At 38.6% G+C, this 23,802-nt stretch overlaps 1 protein-coding gene across 2 annotated transcripts in view; it reads right to left on the reverse strand.

The window, feature by feature from the left end:
- Window positions 1–10,583: 10,583 nt before the first annotated feature.
- The window catches only part of LOC122658669 (E3 ubiquitin-protein ligase CHFR), a 76,883-nt gene continuing 63,664 nt past the window's right edge, over window positions 10,584–23,802 (reverse strand). For both annotated transcript variants that reach the window (XM_043853721.1, XM_043853720.1), the window contains 2 exons: window positions 15,892–15,955; window positions 10,584–10,767 (listed from right to left, as the gene is read on the reverse strand). In XM_043853721.1, coding sequence (XP_043709656.1) covers window positions 10,636–10,767; window positions 15,892–15,955 — 196 coding nt within the window. In that variant the 3' untranslated portion in view covers window positions 10,584–10,635. The remainder of the gene's footprint in view (window positions 10,768–15,891; window positions 15,956–23,802) is intronic.

The following is a 23,802-nucleotide window of genomic DNA, read 5'->3' on the forward strand; positions in this document are numbered from 1 at the left end:
TCAGGGATAGAATTTAACTCTCCTTTTATGTATTCTATTTCAAAATCAAAACTTGATAAAAGGGCTTGCCATCTTGCAAAAATTTGTTTTGAGGCAATATTTTGAACATCATTTTTCAAAACCTGTTTTACAGCATTGCAATCTACTCTTACTAAGAATTTTTTGTTTAGCAAATCTCCTTGAAACTTTTGGATACATAACACAACTGATAAAATCTCCTTTTTGATAGTACTGTAATTCTTTTGTGCATTGTTCCATAGTCCAGATGTATATTGGACTAATTTTTCTGTTCCTTGGTCGACTTGTTTGAGGATTCCTCCATATCCAAAGTCTAAGGCATCAGTCTCAACAACCTTAGGAAGTTTTGGGTTTGCTAAGGTTAGGCAAGGAATTTTCTTGACTAATTTCTTTATTTCCTGGATGGCTTTTGTTTGTGGTTCTCCCCAAGCAAAGGCTTTCTTCTTGAGTCTTTGGTATAGGGGTTCACAAATCTTGCTTATTGAATGAAGGAAGTCTCTAACGTAATTTAGACTTCCTAGGAATCTTTACAACTGTTTCTTTTCTAGGATTTGATCAGGAAATTTTTCTGCAAAAATAATGGTCCTTTCAATGGGGATGATTGTTCCCTGGTGGATATAGTGGCCTGGAAACCTTATCTTGGTTTGGAATAAATCCATTTTCTTTTTTGAAAGGACGAGTCCATTGGTCTTGACAACTTGGTAGAAACTCCTTAGGTGTTTGAAGTGCTGGTCATTTGACTCAGAGAAAATTAGGACATCATCAATATAAACTATGGCATAGTGGCCATAGGGGTTGAAGATATCATTCATGATATTTTGGAATTCACTTGGAGCATTTTTCAATCCGAAAGGCATTACGTTCCATTCATATTGTCCAAACGGAGTTGTAAAGGCTGTTTTATAGTAGTCTTCTTCATGGATTTGGACTTGCCAGAATCCAGATTTCATATCAAATTTTGAGAATATTTTAGCTTGATGAATCTTTTGGAGCAGATCTTTTTTGTTGGGAATTGGATACCTAATCCATTGGAGAACTTCGTTTAGAGGTTTGTACTTGATTACTAATCGAGGGGTTCCTCTTTATATTTCTGAGTTTTTGTTTACATAGAAAACGACGCAACTCCAAGGGGATCGGCTCTTTCTAATCAATTTTTTATCTAAGAGGTCTTGAATTTCCTTTTTACAGGTTTCTTGAAGCTCTTGGCTCATTTGGATTGGTCTTGCCTTTGTAGGGATATTCTTCTCGGAGAATTCCTTTTCATAAGGGAGTTTGACAATGTGTTTTTTTCTATGCCAAAAGGCATCGGGAAATTCTGAGCAAAGGTTATTTTCAAATTGGGTTTTTATTTGGCTTATTTGGTTTTAAGTTTCTTTCTTCTGCAATGTTTCAGCTGTTTTTATGTGCATGATCTCTTTTTTTAAGTGGTCTAAGTGTTGTTCTTTGGTTTTTATTCTGTTTATAGTTGGGTCTTTTGTTATGTATGGCTAAGGCTTTAAGATTTCTTATTTATTCCATATCGGAGGGTTCTAAGAAGTCAAACCTTATTTTTTGTCCACCTATTTTTGTGACTAGCCCTTGGTTTGTTACCTTGAAAGATTTTATTAGTTCTATGAAGGGTTGTCCAAGTATTACTTGGCAATCCAGGTTTTTAACAAGGATGAAGGATTGTTTAAAACATATCCCTTGGTTGCAAATGTGGGCTTCAGAAATTTTGTATTTGACATCTAGGCAGGCTCCACTGGCGGTGGTTAACCTTTGTCCAGTTCTTTCAAAATATTGGGTAGGAACCAATCCTTCTTGGATACAGTTCAGTTGGGCTCCTGAATCAATCAGGGCAATGGATGTGAACTTATAAGATGAGGCTATGGTTAGGGAAATCTTGACAAACCCTTTTTGGGGAGAGATATTTGCAGCAAAACTTTAGTTTGTTTGTTCAGTTTCTAGTTCTGGGGCTTCAGCTTGTTTGGCCTTACCTTTGAGTCTTATTAATTCTTCTTTGACTTCTTTTATCTCTCTTTTTAATTCTTGTGTTGTAACTTCAAGATTTGTGATTCTGGTTTTCTCAGATTTTTCTGCAGATTTTTTGTTATCAAACCTTTTGAAGACTTGGTTAATGTCATAGGGTTTTTGTCTTTCTTTATTTTCTTCTAAAGCCTGTTTAGCTTCTTCTAGACATTGTTTTCTAACTTGGATGTCTGCTATTTGTTCTATTGCATCAAAGAAGGATTGTCTTATCATATTGATGCTTTTGGTTTCTGAACTATCCTCAGAGGAGGAATAGGTTTTTATAGCAGAGGTGATGCAATTGCAAGCAACAGCATCAGGTTCAGAGTCAGTTTCATCACTGGACTTAGTTTCTTGGTTGATTTGATTTACTTCATAGAAGATATCATTATCGGAGTCTTCTATGCCCAGATATCATTATCGGAGTCTTCTATGTCCGAGTCAGATTCAGCGAATATTTTGAAGATTTGTTCATAAGTCTTTTGGTCTAGGTTCAGAAGGCTTACCTTCTTGGCAACCTTGTAATATTTTGCAATGTGGCCAATTTTTCCACAGTTAAAACATTTTCTTTTATCGGAACTTGTAGGTCTATCTTGTTTTGTTTCCTCTTGGGGTTTCTTGAGATGAAACCCTTTTTTCTTAGAAAATCTAGGTTTTGTATAGAACTTTTCTGGGTTTTCTTTATAATGTTCTTTAGAATATTTCTTATGTTTAGACTTGAAATGTTTTTTATGTTTATGCTTTTTATCTGAAGGAGGTTTTGGGATTGGGAACCCATATGGTTCGCAAAACCCTCCTAGTTCTTTGTAGGATTTATTTTCTTTTTTCACTTGTTTTGCTAACCTTAGGTCAGTGCATAAGGCTATCCCTTCTTCATGTATGGTATTGATTAGATCTCCATAGGTGAGATTCTTATAAGGAATTTCACCATTGTTTTCTTTTCTAAGTTTTTGTTTGATCTTCTCTGAGAAGATGTTTGGTAGTCCAGTGATAAATTTTTCTTTCCAGAAGGGAGAGTTGGCGTCTTCCCTAGTTAGGACTTTGGTCATGAAAATATCTTTATACTATTTGAAGTCGTGTAGTTTTCTACACCTAAGATTTGTTAATTGTTCAGAAGATCTGTCTTTCAATCTAGACGGATCTCCTAAGAAATATTTGGTGATACTAAAGATTAGCGTATTAACTGCATCTTCAATAATCCTACCGTCTTCTAGAATTATTGTTCCATCTCCAGTGGTTTGTACTGCAGTTAAGATTTCAGTTTTTTGGTTAATGGTTAGGACATAGTCCCACCATCCTTTTAATTGGCCAGTGAACCCTGAAACCAGGAGATCAGCCACAGCTTGGTCGGAGGTTTCTTTTATCCGGTAGGCATTTGCCATCATCGTCATTTCTTGAAGTTTGTTGATTATATTGTATTCAGACATGCCATCAATGTTTCATTCATAGATGACACCACTTTGGTAGGAAGCTTGGGAGTAAATCCCTCAATTTTCCATTTGTAAATCGGGGAAGGTTGGTTTTGGGTAAGACCTTTGGAAATTTTCTTCTATCACATTTATAGCATTTGGTTTGTTATTGGTTTCTTGGAGGTTTACAACTGCTATTGATTTTTCAACTCCTGAGAGTTGGGATGGGCTTTGGGATTCTTTTTGGGGTGTTTCTGGGATGACTAAGGAGTTTAGTTTTTGTTCGATTTCCCTTAGGGCATCGACTTTGCTTAGAGATTTTGTGTTTCTTTTGTTGATGTTATGTGGGTTGAACATGGGTCTTGTTTTTGAGGAACTTGAGAGTTCTTTGGTTGAACTAATTCCTGGATCTGGGTCTGGAGGATGTAATTTTGGTTGTACTAAAGCTTCAACCCTAGACAATTGGTTTCCTATTGTCAGGAGATGTTGATTCGTATAATTTGTTAAGCCAATAAGTTTTTTCTCTCCTTCAGTGGCTCCATGTGTTGTTCTAAATGGAGTAGCAGGTATTTTTGCTGCATTGATTGTTAATTTGAGGTTTGCTAGAGGAGGATGTACGGACTCTATAGTTTCATTAGAGTCAGTCTTCCAAGAAACTGTAGTTTTCTGATTTGTGTTTAGACTAACAATGGGGTAGTCTAATTTATGGTGTTTGGCATATATTTCTAAATAGGTGAAGAAAACTATATTAATCTTTTGGCTGGTCATGAAATCGTACCAGTGTTCTCTAATTTTGGTTCTCTGATATTCTGTGGTGGCTCCAAAGAACCAATCTTTTTTATCTTTGTTTTTGGAAGATTCAAAGTCTTCCCTTAATAAAAGTTTGTTTATTTGAAAGTCTTCTTCGCAAAGAATGACTCTGACTTTGGCATCTTGGGTATGTGTTTCCATCTGAGAATAGGATGGTGACCGAGGGGGTGTTGGAGTTGAATCAGACCTTTGTGTTTCATCTTTATAGTCCTGGTATATTCCATGTAGAATGTTACCTAGTTGCCTAAGGTTGGTAAGGCAACTACTTGCTGTTTGGTAGCTATAGTTTGAAGGTGTGCCGGAGTACGAAGCTCTGGCAGGTTGTTCTTTGGGTTTTGAGGATCCTTCAGGTTCTTTCCCCTTTTGGGTACCCTGTGTCCTATTAAACTTGATTGAAACTTCTTTGTCAATGGTCTGAGTGATATACTCGACCTCTCTATTGTCTATTTGAGGGATAGGAATCTGGCACTGCAGTTTCCATTCATCTGGGAATGAGATCTCATCCCATTTTGAAATTCTTGGGAGAATGGTCCTGGCATGAGCGAAGTCCGTTTCAATGAACCTAGTTTGGCCCTTCTCAGACTTTCTCAAGGCCCTTGGGCAGGAGATCTTTTTCATGGCTTTGTACTGGATCCTATGGACAACAACTATTGGTATAGATCTAGGCTTCATGTTATAGCCATGGGATTTGAGGTTGATCTTGAGAGCATCTAGGATGTTCTCATCTTTCAAGGGTAAACTGATATCTGGGTAACAATTGAAGTGAACTGGTCCGTAACACATACTTGTCTCGATGGCTCCTATGAGGGAATCATCAAATTTCAAGAATCTTGTATCTCTTAAGGCTAAGAGTATTGATGTGTTTAGTCCTTCTCTGTGAAGGGGTTTTATTGCAACTTGGATTAGTCCTATGTGAATGTAATTATATTTTTGTTTAAGTTGTTCAAGACTTTTGGGGTTTAGCAGGCAGATTTCCTGCATATTTGGGCTGAAATCTATTGTTTGTTCAATGGTGTTGATGGTTTCAACAAAGCTGTAAAGATCTTGTTTATAAACATCTTTGGTCGAAACTTTGGGGATGGTCCATTTTTTGAGACTTCCATCTCTCTTTTGTTCATCGTTACTTATTACGCTATAGTTTGAATTCCAGTCTTCCATGGTTCTCGAAGACATCGCCCGACTTAATCGATCCATGATATGGTACTATCCCCCCTTTAAAAGTGCATTTTACCTTCCTAAAATGGAAAAAGGCACTATCTGGTGTTATACCGTCGTCTCCTGGACTTACACTCCTTCGGCCGTTTAGACGGTTCAGTGCCAGATACTCTATTGTTCTTTTTTACTTGTTTTGCTAATTTTAGGTCAGTGCATAAGGCAATGCCTTCTTCATGAATTGTATTGATCAGGTCTCCATAAGTAAGATTTTCATAAGGAATCTCACCATTATTTTCTTTCCTAAGTCTTTGTTTTATTTTTTCTGAGAAAATATTTGGTTATCCAGTGATAAATTTTTCTTTCCAGAAGGGAGAGTTAGTATCTTCCCTAGTTAAGACCTTGATCATGAATATGTCTTTATACCATTTGAAGTCATGTAGTTTCCTACATCTAAGATTTGTTAGTTGTTCTGAAGATCTGTCTTTTAATCTGGATGGATCTCCTAAGAAGTATTTGGTGATACTAAAGATGAGAGTGTTGACTGCATCTTCAACAACTCTACCATTCTCTAAAATTATCGTTCCTTCTTTACTAGTTTGAACTGCTATTAAGATTTCAGTTTTTTGGTTAATGGTTAGGACATAGTCCCAACATCCTTTTAGTTGGCCAGTAAATCCTGAGATCAGGAGATCAACCACGGCTTGGTCGGAAGTTTCTTTGATCCGGTAGGCATTGGCTACCATGGTCATTTCTTGTAACTTGTTTATTACGTTGTATTCAGACATTTCATCTATGTTCCATTCATAGATGACTCCACTTTGATAAGAAGCTTGGGAATAAATCCCTTGATTTTCCATTTGTAAATCGGGGAAGGTTGGTTTTGGGTAAGACCTTTGGAAATTTTCTTCTATTGCGTTTATGGTACTTGGTTCATTGTTGATTTCTTGGAGGTTTATGACTCCAACAGTTCTTGCAATCTTTGAGAATTGAGATTGATTTTGGGATTCCTTTTGGGGAGTTTCTGGGATGACTAAGGAACTTAGTCTTTGTTTGATTTCTCTTAAGACATCGGTTTTGCTTAGCGCTTTTATGTTTCTTTTGTTCATGTTATGGGGGTTGAACATTGGTCTTGTTTTTGAGGAACTTGGGAGATCTTTGGTTGAACTAGTTCCTGGTCCTGGATCTGGGGGATCTAATTTTGGTTGTACTAAAGCTTCAACTCTAGATAGTTGGTTTCCTATGGTTAGGAGATGTTGGTTTGTATAATTTGTTAAGCCAATGAGTTTTTTCTCACCTTCAGTGGCTCCGCTTGTTGCTCTAAATGGGGTAGCAAGAACTTCTGCTCCATTGATTGTTAATTTGAGGTTTGCCAGTGGGGGATGGACAAACTCTATAGTTTCATCTAAGTCAGTCTTCCAAGAGGTGGTAGTTTTCTGATTTGTGTTTAGACTGACAAAGGGGTAGTCTAATTCATGGTGTTTGGCATATATTTCTAGATAGGTAAAGAAAACTATATTGATCTTTTGACTAGTCATGGTATTATACCAATGTTCCATAATCTTGTTTCGTTGGTCTTCTGAAGTTGTTTCAAAGAACCAGTCTTTTTTATCTTTGTTCTTTGGAGATTCAAAGTCTTCTCTTAGTAATGGTTTCGCAAAGAATGACTCTAATTGAGGCATCCTGAGTAGGAGCTGCCATCTGAGAATAAGATGGTGACCTAGGGGGTGATGGAGTTGAATCAGATCTTTGAGTTTCAGTCTTATATTCTTGGTACATTCCATGCAAAATGTTTCCATGTTGCCTAAGGTTGGTAAGGCCACTACTTGTTGTTTGGTAGCTATATTTTGAGGGCGTGCCGGAGTATGAAGCTCTGGCAGGCTGCTCTTTGGGTTTTAAGGATCCTACAGGTTCTTTTCCCTTTTGGGTTCCCTGTGCCCTATTAAATTTGATTGAAACTTCTTCGTCAATGGTCTGGGTGATATATTCAACTTCTCGGTTATCTATTTGTGGGATCGGAATTTGGCACTGCAGCTTCTATTCTTCTGGGAATGAAATTTCATCCCATCTTGAAATCCTAGGGAGAATGGTCCTAGCATGAGCGAAGTCTGTTTCTATGAACCTAGTTTGGCCATTTTCTGACTTCCTCAAGGCTCTTGGGCAGGAAATCTTCTTCATAGCTTTGTACTGGATTCTATGGACAACAGCTATGGGTATTGATCCAGGCTTCATATTGTAGCCATGGGATTTGAGGTTGATTTTGAGAGCATCTAAGATGTTCTCATCTTTTCAGGGTAAACTTATGTCAGGATAACAATTGAAATGGACAGGTCCATTACACATACTTGTTTCGATGGCTCCAATGAGGGAATCATCAAATATGAGGAATCTTGTGTCTCTTAAGGCTAAGAGTATTGATGTGTTTAATCCTTCTCTTCTCTATGAAGGGGTTTTATGGCAACTTGGATGAGTCCTATGTGAATATAATTATATTTTTGTTTAAGTTGTTCAAGACTTTTGGGGGTTTAGCAGGCAGATTTCCTGCATATTTGGGCTGAAGTCAACTGTTTGTTCAACGGTGTTGATGGTTTCAGCGAAGCTGTACAAGTCTTGTTTATAAACATCTTTGGTCGGAACTTTGGGGATGGTCCATTTTCTGAGACTTCCGTCTCTCTTTTGTTCATCATTACCTATTACGCTACAGTTTGAACTCCAGTCTTCCATAGTTCACGAAGATATTGTCCTACTTAATCGATCCATGATATGGTACTATCCCCCCTTTAAAAGTGCATTTTACCTTCCTAAAATAGGAAAAGGCACTATCTGGTGTTATACCGTCGTCTCCCGGACTTACACTCCTTCGACCGTTTAGACGGTTCAGTGCCAGATACTATCCGACTCTTTCCACCCAGAAAGGGAACGTACTAAGAGAGAGGGTGAAGGCACAATATCACGAGCCTATTCTTTCTATGTCTTTAATATTGCTAAATCATTTCAGCTACTTTTGATATTTAAATGTAATTTCATGCACTCAATTTATATTTTGGCCAATTTGGGGCAATTACATCTTGTTTGACCAACTTAGCATAAGTTAGGTGTTGTGGCATTTTTTCACTGTATTAAAACTTAGGTTAAAGTACATTAATTGGATTAATTAGGATTCATAATGTACTTAATTACCAATTTAGGGATGGTAAATAGAATTAAAATATTAATGTAATAAGGTTCGTAACCTTAACCATGATAAACTAAGCCTTACAAATTATATTAATTAGGTGTGTAATATGTATAAACAGCAAATATAAAACAAGTGTTTGGTCTAAAAAGACTGATTCCAGACCGGCATTGTGGGGGTGCCTAACATCTTCCCTTTGGCATCATTTGACATTTACCCAGTGATTTGTGGATCCTTAACCCTAATCTAGATGACGACTCATCTTTTCCTGATCCACCCTCTTGCGACGTGAGAGGGTAGTATGAGAAAGTACCATAGCAATCTCACACATTACCCCCAGATACAGTTCGGATCCTCCCCGATCCATTGTACCTTCAGTAATCTTGATGCATAATTTTTTTTTGTCTCATGCTTATTGTATCGTAATTTTTCCAAAATTTTTACTTTTCAATGGTTTCCCTAATCTATGCATCAATATTGTCACGTGGCAAGCCAAATGGGGTAGAAATTTGTAAATAGATATATCTCAAGGTCCTCTGTTCATATGTCAAGCTTCAACCTCAAAAGGATTTGACACTGTAGCAAAAGCTTAGGACTGAGAAGAGGATACAAGTCTGGAACATGGGTATGAAATTTATCTCCATTGATTCAGATTTGAATCGGCTGAAATCACTCATACTCAGTTAAGACTCAATCTAACACGGTCGGAACCCGTTCTCTTAGATTAGAGGTTAATCAGGATTGGAATAGTTTCGGTTCTCATTCAAATTGGGTGATTCTATCGATTCTCATCCAACTTTTAAAACCTTGAGGGCATATAATCAAGTCCAAGCCATTTCCTAGATATTCAATGAATGGAATTGCAACATCACCCATCCCCTTGGTACAATTAGATATATAGTGGATATACCCCTAAAAATCGCCCAAAATATAAAACTTTTTGCCAACAAAAGTTTCATAAAATTTTCGGACCAAAACATTTTCATAAAATCTTCATTCATGATGATTTTATCATTTGATTAGATTTTGGGGGACGGTGAATGTTGTTATTAACTCCCACCACTATTGTTCAAGGTCCGAAATACCCTTTCCCAGTCCAATGTAAGGATCCAATGATATATATGAGCAAGAGATTGTCAACGTGCGCCTTGTTATTTACATGCCCCACCAATTGGAGAAAATATCAGCTCCCTACATGGGGCTGGGTGGGGACAGATCTCCAACCTCCATGGAATTGTGGGACCCACTTGTCCCCCATGTGGAGAGGTGATCCGAACTCCACTAATTGGGGGATGTGAGACACTATTAAATACACAGATTGGGAGAACGAGAAAAAAGTGCGTAAGACAAGGGGGAGGAGACGGACTGAGGGAGGTGTACAACCTAAGCATTGCTGAATGAGAGGCTGATTCTGTCTCGGGCGATCTTACTGATGAACAGCTCATTTTTATGGTCACCGTGTATGAACACCTGCTCCCCGTGGTAGAATCGTTGAAGTCACATAACTTGCTTGCTGTTACCATTCTTTTTCAGAAATTAAAAAGTACCAGTTAATGGAGCCTCATCAAAAGGATCTACTATTTAAAATCTTGTTTCATATTAAGTTGCTATGAGCTCCCAAAATGACAACTTTTCCAATAATCACATCTACTGTCCAAAATACCAATGGGAAACTCTCTATTACTTTATTCAATTCTTACTCCTCACCAATCAAGTAATTGAAAATAGATCCTTTACAATTGAAATCTGAAGCCAAATTTAAGATTATATTATCATTTTACATGAGTTGGTTTCTGAATACCCTTTGCTTATGGCTTCTTGCATTATCTGGAAGCTTTTAACATTATCAAACTCAGAAGGTTGTTTCCCTGAGAAGAAAAAGAAGAAAACACACATTAAAGGAGGGGGGGAGGGGACATAAGACACAGACATGCAGTTCATTGAAATTAATAACAAGCTTTAGGTTTAACACTATGTCAATATGGTTAAACCCATTATTTGCGCTCTTGGACCAACACAAGACTCTTAGGGTATCACAAAACATGTTCAGACCTGTAGGTACAATTAAATATTGCTTCCTCTAGTAGGACGACAAACATGGTTCCTTCTACGACGATGCTCTTCACTATGATGTTGAGTGCGACATGTATAACCATACCAGCAGTCCTCCCTTTGAGATGCATCAGGAGGTAAAAGCTACAAAAGAGTGCAAAAAATATCAGCACAAATGTAACAAAAGAGTACCTTGCTAAGTCATATATTAAAAGTTAGAGACAGTTATTTAGCAACATCAACAACAACTCAGCCTTATCCCAATTTAATGGGATCGGCTACATGGATCCAAGTAGAAACAAAAAATAAAAAAATACAAGGGAAGTGGCAAACAACATCGAGACAAATTCTATGGCATCGACCCTTCTTAGCTACGTACCGCTTCTTAACTGCTCAACATTCTTACAAAAACAGCATCACAACATCATGACCCAACTAAATGGGGTCGACCACATGGATTTTGCTCTCCAATCAGCCCTATCTGAAGTCATACCAGGACCAATGCCCAAGCTAAGCATGTCTTTCTTCACCACTTCTCCTATGGTGATCTTAGGTCTGCCCCTAGCTCTTTTGATTCCCTCAATCTGAAGCAGGTCACTCCTTCGAACTAGGGCATCCGGAGGCCTTCGTTGTACATGGCCATACCACCTCAAACAACTTTGTCTAACTTTGTCATGAATCGGAGCTACTCCCAATCCAGCTCTAATATGGTCATTCTTTACTTTATCCTTCCTAGTTTTCCCACACATCCATCTCAACATCCTCATCTCAGCAACACCAAGTTTATCAATATGACACTTCTTCACAACCCAATATTACGCATAGCTGGTCTAATGACAATCCTATAAAATTTTCCTTTAAGTTTTAAAGGGATATGCTGATCACACAGAATTCCGGACGAACCTCTCCACTTCATCCACCCTATTTTAATCCTCTGGGTAACGTCGTCTTCTATGTTACCTTCCTTATTTACTATTGATCCCAGATATCTAAAGTGATCACTTTGCGGGATCTCCCTCTCACCAATATCCACCACCTCATTTTCCATCCCAAAGTTGCTGAAGTTATACACCATATATTCGGTCTTAGTTCTACTTATCTTCAGACCTTTTGATTCCAAGGTTAATCTCCATAGTTTCACTTTGGCTTTAATCCCTACTTTTGTCTCGTCTACCTCAAAGTTTAAAGTATCGGTATTGGGTATCATATCGAAAGGGTGATTTTAAGAGACGTATCGTATTGTATCGAAGAGATGCAAGATACACATGGAAATGTTTAGGATAGGGTGAAATACAATTTTGACACATAAAATACTATAAATAATAACATGTAAAATATAGTTTATAAGAGATGTATCAACTGTATCAATCAGCATTGACCATATTGGGTCACGTATTGACCCTATACAGTTGATATTTGTTTTTAGGTATCATATCGTGACGTATCATATCGGCGGATACGTTAAGAGACTTAAAACCTTGGTCTACCTATACAATATCAACAACAAAGATCATACACCATGGGACCTCATCTTATCTGCCTCTAGTTAAGTCGTCCATGATAAGCGCGAACAAATACAGGCTTAAGGCTGATCCCTGGTGTAACCCAATTGAGATTGAGAATTCACTGCCTTGGCCCCCGACCATTCTAAATTCTAACGTTAGTCACCACATCAGCATACATATCTTTAATTACATCTATGTATTTACATGACACTCTTCTCTTCTCTAGGATATTCCAGGTTACTCTCTAGGGACTCTGTTGTAGGCTTTTTCTAGGTCTGTAAAGACCATATGGAAATCCTTCTTGCCCTTTCTATATATTTCTATGAGTCTCCTAAGTTGGAAAATTGCCTCCATCGAGGATCTTCTTGGCATAAATCCGAATTGGTTTTCCAAAATAGTTGTCTCCATACCAAATTGTAAAATGGAACAAACATGTCTTAGAAAAAAAAAAAACCAACAAAATTAAAACCAAATTGTAAAATGGAACAAACATGACTTCAAAAAAAAAAAGTAATTCAAATAAAATGGCAAAGGCATTAAAGAAGAGAGGGAAAGAACACATGTAAATATTAGTAGAAATACTGCTAAAATCCTCTTAAATTTTAGGTCCTAGAGACATTTAAAATTGATACCAATGTGAATTAACTTATTATTTCGCCTAACAAAAAGCAATAAACAGAGAATGTAAAAATCTCTCAAGGGTATAAAATTAAGTAAAGTTTATTGAAAAATAAAAATCCATCCATAAGAAAGTAAACAACTAAAAGCAGATATAAGACCAGAAGCGAATCCAGCTCCTGCATCCATAACTAACACATGACATTCAAGTTAGGGTTTCTACTCTCATGGGGTTGGGGGGTCAGTGTTCCAGCAGATATAAGGCTGAAGCCAATCCCAAACCTACAGCCATAAGACGTGGCAGTTCGGTTAAGGCTTGAATTTACTGGACATGCTGTCCACAACATCATAGTCATGACTTAATTTTTTCAGACCAATTTGACTTCATATTTCAATGTTAATGATTTGCATACACTGCAATACACTGAATCATTTAAAAACAAAACAAAATAAAAATGTATAATTCTATTTCATTTCTTATATTTTCATAGGCTTGTATACATTATTTTTGTACATTGTGTTACATAGAATCACCTTGTTGGAACCGCTTCCTCTAAAAGGCCGACCTTGTAGGAAAGGGAGGAAACAATATGTATATCAAAACAGGAGCTCTAACACAGCAGACTATCCAAAGGAGGACACCGGTGGATAAATAATTTCAACACTTGCCTGCTCCCAAGAGGATTCGATACCGTGACCCCTACTTGCTCTGATACCATGTTGGAACCGCTTCCTCTAAAAGGCCGACCTTGTAGGAAAGGGAGGAAACAATATGTATATCAAACAGGAGCTCTAACACGGCGGACTATCCACAGGGGGACACGGGTGGATAAATAATTTCAACACACCTAAACCAAACAAAATCGAAAGAGACTTAAGAAAATAACCCTCGACTTCCTACTCCTACTTAGCCACTCCAATGCCTTCGATGATGATGAATCACGACCACGAACTCTGCTTTGGTGACGGACTGCGACCTCGAATCATCTCCCGGTAAGTTTCTTTTCTTCTATGTTCCATCTTCTTCTTCTTCTTTAAAAGAGAAAATAAAACCCTCGGCCTCCTGCTCCAGCGATGCCGGCTCTTGCTCAGCGACTGCATCGCCATTTCCTTCGATTAAGGGTGTTAAACGGTCCGGTTTCGGTTCGGTTCAAAAAGTTTAATTAAACGGTCTCGATTTTGAAACCATGATCGACCCATTTATTAAACGGTTTCACAGTTTCGATTTTAAACGGTTCGGTTCGTTTTGGTTTGACAACCTTACCTTCGATGGTGATGAATCGTGAACACAAACCCTACTCCGGTGACAGATTGCGACCTTGAATCCTTGCTGTGATGTTCTATTTTTTTTCTGGTACTGTTCTGTTACTCGATTCAGTTACGTGATACATTTTTTATTTTTTTTAATATTCTTCTTCTTCTTTTTCCCCTTTCCTGCGACACTTCTCCGAAGAAGAAAGGAATCAGGTAACAGAATCGAATGAATAATCTAAGGAACTGGATCATCATCTTCTTCCCCTTTCTCTGCGAGATTTCTCTGAAGTATTCTCTGTTCCTCTTTCGATTGTCAACAGTTTGTTGCAAAAAAAAATTTTTGTTGGTTCCCCTTTCCCTGCTACAGTTCTCTGAAGACAATCATGATCTCCATATTTTTCAGAAACAAAGGCATATATGCCCTTTTAAAATTTCTGAAACCTTCAATGTTCTTGCTCTGTTTTCCCCTCCTTGTTCTTCTCATCTTCCTTCTTCTTCTATGTCGGTGGCAGTAGTGGCGGCTGCTGGTGGTGTGGCCGGTGGCTGTAATTCTGTGGTATGTGATTTTGTTATTCAAATCAAATTGTGCAACTGTTAGTATAAGTCATGTAATTTTATCATTTTCTGATTATATGATTATGTAAACTGAGACTATTTGATTTTGTGTTTCACTTATTTTGTAATGTTGTGATTATATGATTATGTAATTTCTTGACTGTTGACTTCATTTTAATGTTTTAGCGATGGATTGTTGACTTAATTGTAATGAGTCTAATGACAACTTTTAATGATTCTTTAATATTTATTTAGCATATAAGTAAAATTATATAATTTTTAATATGCTAATTGTGCTAAATAAAATGGTTATCTAAAAATTATAAAAAAAAAAAAAAGAACACTAGAATGCCTTGTTTGTCGAGGCAACGCCTTGTGGCCGCCCTATCGCCAAGGCGCTTAGGAAGACCCTCTAAATGCCTTAGTCGCCTTGCCGCCTTGATAACTATGATCCAGTGTGGCACCTATGACAGTACATGCCAGAAACCTTTTTTTTTCCTCCTCTTTTTAAAAGCTGGGTTTGTTTCCAAGTAAAAACCATGTAAAAGGAAAATATCCTAAGTAAAATCCTAACTTTTTATACTGATTTACCTGCTAACTTTCCTTTTACATGGCTTTTTCCCAGAAACAAACAAAGCTTAATGACAATAACAGCGCTCTTCTCAGTTCTCAATTACGCAGGGGACATACGATGGGAGGCACAGAAGGAAACAAGAACGGGAGGTGGAAAACAAAAGAGTAAGTCACATCTATCCTCCTTACTAGGTTTTATTGCCCTAAATGTTGTCAACTAGACAAGCAACCGATATTGAATGATACACCCTAAGTTGTATATGTATATGAGTGATGCGATATTGAATGATATACCCTAAGTTGTATATGTCTGAGTGATGCTAAAGGGACTGCCCTTTCTTTGCAGTCTCACCAGGACCAAACCCTTTTTATTGAACCATAGCAACTTTAGGTAGGCCAGGGCTTGTTTCTTTCAGTTGCATGTTTATTTAGGCTTGTTATAATTGTTTGGAACAAGTATCTTAGAATTGAATACAGAGGGGTAATTTATGTTAAAGCATCTATATTCATGCGTCAAACACAATGGGGGCCTTCCTTATCCTAAGTTCCTAATCTCCAAACACATTGATATGTGAATGGATAGACAATATTAAGAACAAAAGATAAAAAGAAAACCATATAACAAGCAGGGAAAAAAAACAATACTAAATAGTTTTTAAAAGGAATGCTCATCCATTGCCAGACTACAACTATACAATAATTAAGGTCAATAAGCCTCCACTATTATCTCTTTTAATGATGGTTGATATGGGAAAAAGCTTACATATTTAGGCACTGAAACCCGAAACCAGTACAAGAGGTATGAGACCAATTTCTCATAGCAATCGCTGCATCCATAGACAAGAGACCCAAGTAAGTACAAATCATTGTTTCAGTACAAACCACTAAACTTAGCGTGTTAAAACCCAAATTTGAAAATTGCTCCAAAACAGAAAAAATGCTGTAGCTAATAAATATATCAAAAGAGAACTGAATCAAGATATAATAATAATATTGATTATAAAAGGAAACAGTTAATATGTGGTTCTCATACAATAAATTGGACAAAAGAATTTTTCTAGCTAAATCAGCTGGTTCAATGAAATACCACAGTCCAAATGGTTCAAAACAGTTTTTAAATCTGTGTTTATAACCAACCAGGCCATGAACATGGTTGTTGATGGTACATCCGCTCAACCATCCTTGTCCTCTCATGTTTCCAAACACTGGAGGAACCAATTGCAGTAGGCAATAGGGCTTTGGTTTAGAAATAGGAAAATGAGTAGTAAGAGCTTTATAGAAAAAATAAAGAAGAAACCATATTCCACAGAATAGATGAAAAGAGGAAAAATGTTCGGCACAGCCCCATTTTACGAAGGGCTTCCTAAACAGTCCACTCTTTTGAGCCACATGGACAGATGATTAGGCAATTCCGATACTTCGATAGAGAGGATATGGTCTGGATTATCCACGTATCAAATTTCATACTCATCCAAACAGATTCCCCTCGCATGTATGTCCATGCACACCTGCTATACTCTCAACCACTTTCAAGCACTCTTCCATCCTGGATTTTTCAAAGCTCTATTCTGCCACTTGGTAAACTCCTTTTGGGCTGAATTTGATATGTGAGCAGGAACCTATGGGTCTACCGTCTACCTGTCCACGAAATTTGGGCCCCATCTCAATTGCCACATGGAAGGTTTTAGGACCATTTTGGAAAGGCTTCCCAAACAGACTCTGTAGGAAAACTGTAACACGCCTATTACCAAAAAGAATTGAAGAATAATAGAGAATAATAATAATTAGAAGAACGAAAAATTTACGAACAAAGAGAAAATTCCCTAAGCAAACCAATTTTAAACATGAGCTGTCCAAACTATAATTCCATGAATTCTCCATTTATCACCATGTTTTAGACTGGTTAAAAACGCATAAGCTTAATTGAATCCAAAACGTGTAGATAAATGGAGAATTCATGGAATTATGGTTGGACAGCTCATGTGTAAAACCAGCCTACCTAGGGAATTTAACCCAACTTTCTTCAGACCAAATAAGGGCAACCACCAACACTAATTATCAGATTGGACTCTTTCATAATATATATTAGAACCACAAGTCCTGACAAACAAAAAAAACAATTAAAGGACCAACTATTACCAACCTACAACTTGGGGGGTGCTAATCACCATTATAAGGTCAGGGCTCACAGCCAAGTTTGGATGTCATGGCCTCAGGCCTCCACAAAGGCTGATATCTATTAAATCAATGAAATGCCAGTAATAATAAGTGACGCAGATCTGAAGACTTATGTTTGAAAGAAGAAGAAGAGAAGTCCAAGCAGTCCAAGTAGTTGTTTGAGTTGTTAATTGTTAGTAGATTTCTATACTCAGTTTTGTTTTGATGTAACTTGTGTTTTAAATTGAACAGGTCCAAAGCTGGTTGAACCAGTGATTCAATTTAAGTGGAATAAGTAGTTTTTAGTTTATTTTGGTTTAGTGATCATGTGACACTTTAAGTGATCACATGACTTTTTAAGTCATCCACTCCTCCCCACGGTTTCATAGGGAGGATGTGTTTTGTATCTAGAGTCGGCTTGGGGATTATACTCCTAGGCTGAATAGGTTTTTGGGATTTAGACCCTTGTAAATAAAGTGAATCGTGGGGCTCTCCTTTACCTCACAATTTGAAAAATTGACTCTCAGCAGCAACTTTTCTTCTCCAAAAGATTTTGTCTTGTGTTTGATCAAGGCTGACAGAATCGGTGTTTGATCTGATTGACACCTTGCAATGGGAAGCCCAGGTGGTTCGAATTGGGTACTTTGTCTTCTCCATTGCTGTCTACATTCAAGTTCTGATTTCAAGACGTATTCTACATCAACAAAAATTCTGTTCAAGTTTGTTCTTCATCAACAAGTGTTAACTAATGTAATTCTAGATTGGTAGGAGATTAACTAGAACCAATAACCAGGATCTGCTAGGGATTTTAGGGAAATCGGCTAGGTTAAAATATGAGAAATTGTGAAATTAGGGTTAGGGTTTGATGTGACCTAGGGTTTGACGTTAGAGTTAAGTCAGGAGAGTGTGGATTATATGGGAGAGAAGAGATGCTGAAAGTTATAGTCAAATTAAATGACTCAATCTGAAGTTATTGAGGATTCCTAGTAGAAATAGGATTGAGGGGTAAAAGGGTAATTTCAGACAATCAGCTGGATGGATGGTACTGAAATTTGGATCGAGTCTCTCTTAGGGTTTTAGAAAGATTCAATCAAAATTTCGGCTAACGATTAGATTTGTCTGGACAGAATTCTCAAATCACCTTGCATGTGACCTTCTAGAAGGGAAGAAGAATAATTGCAAAATCTCAATTTCAAACTTACTTCTTGTTTGAAAATATCTTGGACCTTGCAGAGAATTTCCAGCAAGTGAATATGTTTCTTCAAGAGATCAGCTAGGGCAGAACTGGAGCTTGAATCGAACTTTAATGGAAATCGATGGAATAGGGTTGGGGAAGGGAATGGCTATCTCAGTCTGGGCATCTCACCCAACCTATCTCAGGATTTTTAGAAAGGCCAAAGACAAATTTCATTAATCAAATTCGTGTAACCTGCTGGCCTCCCTTACAAACTTATATAGAAGACTCAAAAATAGACTTAGACACTAAAAAGGAAAGGCCTAACCCTATCCTTGTTGACTGATAAGATAACCTAAATTGACTAAGAAAGTGAAATAATAAAGAAAACAAATTCAAAATAGGACTCTAATTAAACTAAGGAAGTAAATACCGTTTTCCTATTTTTTACCCATATTCTAGGCCCAATAAATTGGCCAATCTACATAACCCAACCCAAAGCTTATTTTCAATAAAATAAGCCCTCTAAGTGACTTGTTTACATCATTAACAGCCCCAAACCCTAGATTCCCCTTTTCTCTTAATTTTCCCAACTTCTACATTCTCTCCAGCCCTAACCAGCTGTGGGATTCCTCCCATATTGAGGTCGAGTACTCCCGTGCCCTAGTGGGAAACTGGGAATTCGATCCACTTTGCAGCTGGTGCTGCCCAGCCTAACCCTAGAATCTCCACTTTCTCTCTTCTCTAACCCTAAACCTAATTCAACCCATATCCCTTCTCAACCTTGCTGCCAATTATGTCCAGCAGTCACAGGTTCATTTTTTTTTAACTAAACCATCACTGGAACACTCCAACATATCACCTAACCTTAACCCTAACCTCAAATCCTAAACCCCACTAAACCCTAACCTTAAATTTAGTCTTTACCATTAGTTTAACCCTAACTGAGTCACCCTTTGAAGAACAGATTCTGGTTGTCTTCCAGTTTGATTAATTCAATCTAGAACTACATTAACAAGACACCATTCTAGCTCAACCCTATTAACAATTGCAGCTTTCTCCAAAACTCAGAGAAATGCATTTTACAAAAGAAAAGAGGGGGGGGGGGGGGGAAGGCGGCAAAGGAGAGGTCTGGGTGATATGAGTTTTTTATTCCAAAAGGTAATGGGTTTTGATACTGAGTGTAATATGTCCAGTATCGATGTACCTTGTATGTGCTAAGATGGAGCTGAGTCATCTCCACCTAGCATACCTTATTTGTTTCCCTAATGCAATCTATAAATAAAGTGGGCCTTTGTCCTATAGAGACAAGCCAAATATTCTGATCCCACTCTGATATTCAACTTGGAATCAGAGCATAAAACCCTAAATCTTTTTTGTTTGCTTTTTCCACCGCCACCGCCAGTAGAGCTCCACCACTGATCTCGAGGTTTCAGCCTCTCCGTGTCAAACATGGTTGACTGAACATGCGCCAACGCATGTCGCACCACGTCTGATCGCCGCTAACAGCCACTGACCAATGCTCCCACACCACCATTACTACCGCCTACCACCACCGCCCATCGTTGATGGCCTATACCCACTGCAGTTGGTGCTTAGGGCTCCTTCCCTCCTTACCGTGACGCTTCTAGGGCTTGAGCCCTCTGTTCGTCGTAAGCACAGGGGACTCTGCCCCCTTTACTTCACCGATAGGAGACTTCCGCCCCCTCTGCTTCACCGCCAGGGGCCTTCCGTCCTCTCAGCTTCTTTGTCTGGGCACCCCCGCCCCCTCTACCACATCACCAGGGGCCTCTGCCACCTTCTGTTGCACTGCCAGGGACCTCCGCCCCCCTTGTCGCACTGCCAAGGGCCTCCGCCATAGTTGTCAAGGCGCTAGGCATTCCAAGGCATTCGAGGTCCTCCCTAAGCGCTTAGGCACCTAGGCAGCCTAAATCACGTTCCAGTATTATTTTTTAAATATATCAGTTATATTTGTGAAACAATCAAAACACACATTTGGTTTATATGTTCTTGGAATTGGTCACTATCAGGTACCGGTCAAACTTAATTTGGTGTGCGTGAATGCTGTCAAAATCATTCTGAATGAAAATATTTTTTTGGGCATCAAAACAAATGAATATTTTACCACACTGTTTGTTTTTAGCAATGCTTTACCATATTAAGCTTTACAAAAATTTTAGATTTGACAAAAAACCCAGCATTAGAAAGTTGAAATTAGACCTACCGCCAAAAATCCAGTTTTTGTTATTGGACTAGGTGTTGACTTTTTATCCTTTTCGAATTTGATTTTTTAACTATTTTTATTGGATTCAAATAGGGGGTATTTGCTTATTTATGAATGTCGTAATATGGGTATAAGGGTAGAATTGTCAATAGGGGTATTTTGGTCTTGTACTCATTCTAGATTGTTCTATTCTTTATTATAAATAAAGTTGGCATGTGTCTCATTGACACAAGTCATTTTCCCATTTTTCCAGATTTCATCATGGTATCCAGAGCAAGGGAAAATCGATCTAGATTTTTTGGTCATGGTTGAGACTAAAAAAACAGCCGCCGCAATACCACTACCGTAGCAGCACCACCACCACTTCCGCCTCCCAATTCCACCACCTCTTCCTCTTTCTCTCTCTCTTCTCGCGTCTCTCTCTTTTCGCGAGACCACCGCCCACCCCTCCCCACTTTTTTCTTCCATTTTTTCCCCACCCACCGTTTTCCTCCCTCCTCTTCTTTTTTCCGCCTCTACAACCTAAGCCACAGGGGTCCCCTTCCCTGCCTTCCTCTTTCGGCTTCCCTTGGTGGTGAGTGCATAGTTGTCACGGCGTCACGGCGATCCAAGTCGGTGGAAGGGTGTCACGTCGATATATCGACATGTCGCCCGCCATGGCGTTGCCATGGCGAGCATGTCGACCATGTTTAATTTTTATTTTCTCGTATTTTTAATGTCATTTAGTATGCTATAATATATGTCCTATAACATCAAAAATCAACATGAAAGTGTACTACACTACTACTAATATACTATGCCACTATGGTTTAATTCATGAAAGTGTAACTAATATCCATTAGTGTATATGAAAGTATGAAAATTGAAAATATAGATTAACCTATCAAATAATTGAAAGCAATAGTAAAAATCAAATGATAGGCTAACTGTTTATCAAGCTTGATAGCAATAGTCTTTCTTTAGTGTATGTGATTTGGAGCAAAGCATCTAAGCTATTAAATGGTTTAAAAAAAAAAATTTTAATCTAACTTTTATATGTACAAATATCGACCGATATGCCAACATATCGTGGTATGGCGTCCGTGGCGACGCCATGGCGTCGCCATGGAAGCCATATCGAGCGATATATTGACATCCACCATGGCGTAGCTCGATATGCCCCCTCTCCCAACGCCATGACAACTATGGGTGAGTGTATCCCACGAGGGCTCTTTGCCTTCACCTATGCCTTAAATCTCTATTTTGTTTTTGGGATTTTTTTATGTCTTGCCATTGGTGAAGCTTTGTGATTATTTTTTTCCTTCGCCGTCCCCCATGTCGCCAATTGCCATTTCTTCGGACAAGGAGGGTCCTCTGTAAACCGTGAAAAGGATTTCCCTACCTTCCGACTAACTACGTTAAACTCGATGGCAATAATTACCTCATGTGGTCGAGGTCTGTTTTGCTCGCTGTTGGTTCCCGTGGTTTGAAAGGTCATTTGACAGGTACATCTGTTCGTCCTACTGCTGTAGGGAAGGCCCAGGATAAATGGGATCTCGATGAGTGCCTTGTGATGTCTTTTCTCCTCAATTCGATTGATCAGTCTATCTCTCAAAGTTATCTTCTATTGGAGACTGCTACCGATGTCTGGAGTGTTGCCACCGAAACCTATTCTAAGGTTGGTAATGTTGCCCAGTGCTATAAACTCCGTCGGAAGATCCATAAGATGGAACAGAAAGATCTCACTCCTAGTCAGTACTATAATACCATGAGGGGTATTTGGCAGACCCTGGATTTCTATGGAAAGTTTACTGCTACTTGTCAGGCTGACACTATTGCCTATCGCCAATGGGAAGAGAAGCTTCGGGTATATGATTTCTTGGTAGGGCTAAATATGGAGTATGATCCAATCTCATGTCTTGAATAAGGATCCCTTTCCTACCCTTGTCCAGGCCTATGCAATTGTAGCCTCTGAAGAAAGCCGGCGTGTTACTATGGTGCATCCTCCGCCCGTGGAGTGTGCTGCCCTATATACTTCTCTTGCCAAAGGGACTCGGCCCTCTCTTGTTGGCTCTCCTGGGGTTCAGATTAGTGGTCCTTTGTGCCTGTTGCCCCATCTGGACTCCTTCCTGTGAAGTGTAACTACTGTGGGAATGAGTGCCACACCAAGGATCATTGTTGGAAACTCCATAGTCGCCCTCCCGAGCCTCGTGGGCGTGGTCCGTCGAGAACTGGAGGCAGTGCTGCCCACCAATCTATCTCTGAGGATGCTTCCTCTAGTATACCCCTCTCTACCGATGAGATGAGTCACCTGCGGAGTTTGATGTCAAGGCTGGACTCTACTACTCCAGCACCTTCGGCCCACACCAATGTTGCCTCTGCCACTACTACCTCTTCCTCTGACAGTCCTTCCAAAGGTATTTCATTTTTTGGTCATAGCTCCTCTACCAAATCTTTTTTGGATCATTAACTCGGGGGCTACTAATCACATGACGAGTTCTCCTAAAAATTTTTCTCAGTATTTTCCATTAGTTGGCAACCATAAAGTCAAGGTTGCTAATGGTTCTTTTTCTCCTATATCTGGCAAGGGTGTTGTTTATTGTTCCCCTTCCCTCCTTATCTTCTGTTCTTCATATTCCCCATCTTTCAACTAACCTGTTATCCATTAGTAGTATTACACGTGAGCTGAATTGTAAGGTAATTTTCTTTCCTTCTCACTGTGTATTTCAAGACTTGGAAACGGGTAGTACGATTGCATGCGGTAAGATAGAAGGTGGCATGTACCTGTTAGAGCAGCTTCCTACTGCGTTCTCTACTGTGGCTTCTCTCCCAGGATCTGCTTCGAAAGCCCTTGCTGATTTGCACACTTGGCACCGTCGTTTGGGACACCCACCCTTAAGAATTCTTTCTAGTTTATTTCCTAGTTTTACTAAGTTATGTAATTTGAATAATTTTCATTGTGATGCTTGCATTCTTGCAAAGCAAACTTGGAATACCTATCCTGTGTCAGATAATCGTAGTATGGTTCCTTTTAGTTTAATTGATTCTGATGTGTGGGGCCCTGCCCGTTTGGTTTCTTCTTCTGGCTATAGATGATTTGTGACTTTTATTGATTGTTTTAGTCGTACAACTTGGGTTTA

Source organism: Telopea speciosissima, chromosome 4, assembly GCF_018873765.1.
Source record: "Telopea speciosissima isolate NSW1024214 ecotype Mountain lineage chromosome 4, Tspe_v1, whole genome shotgun sequence".
NCBI classification, from domain to species: domain Eukaryota; kingdom Viridiplantae; phylum Streptophyta; class Magnoliopsida; order Proteales; family Proteaceae; genus Telopea; species Telopea speciosissima.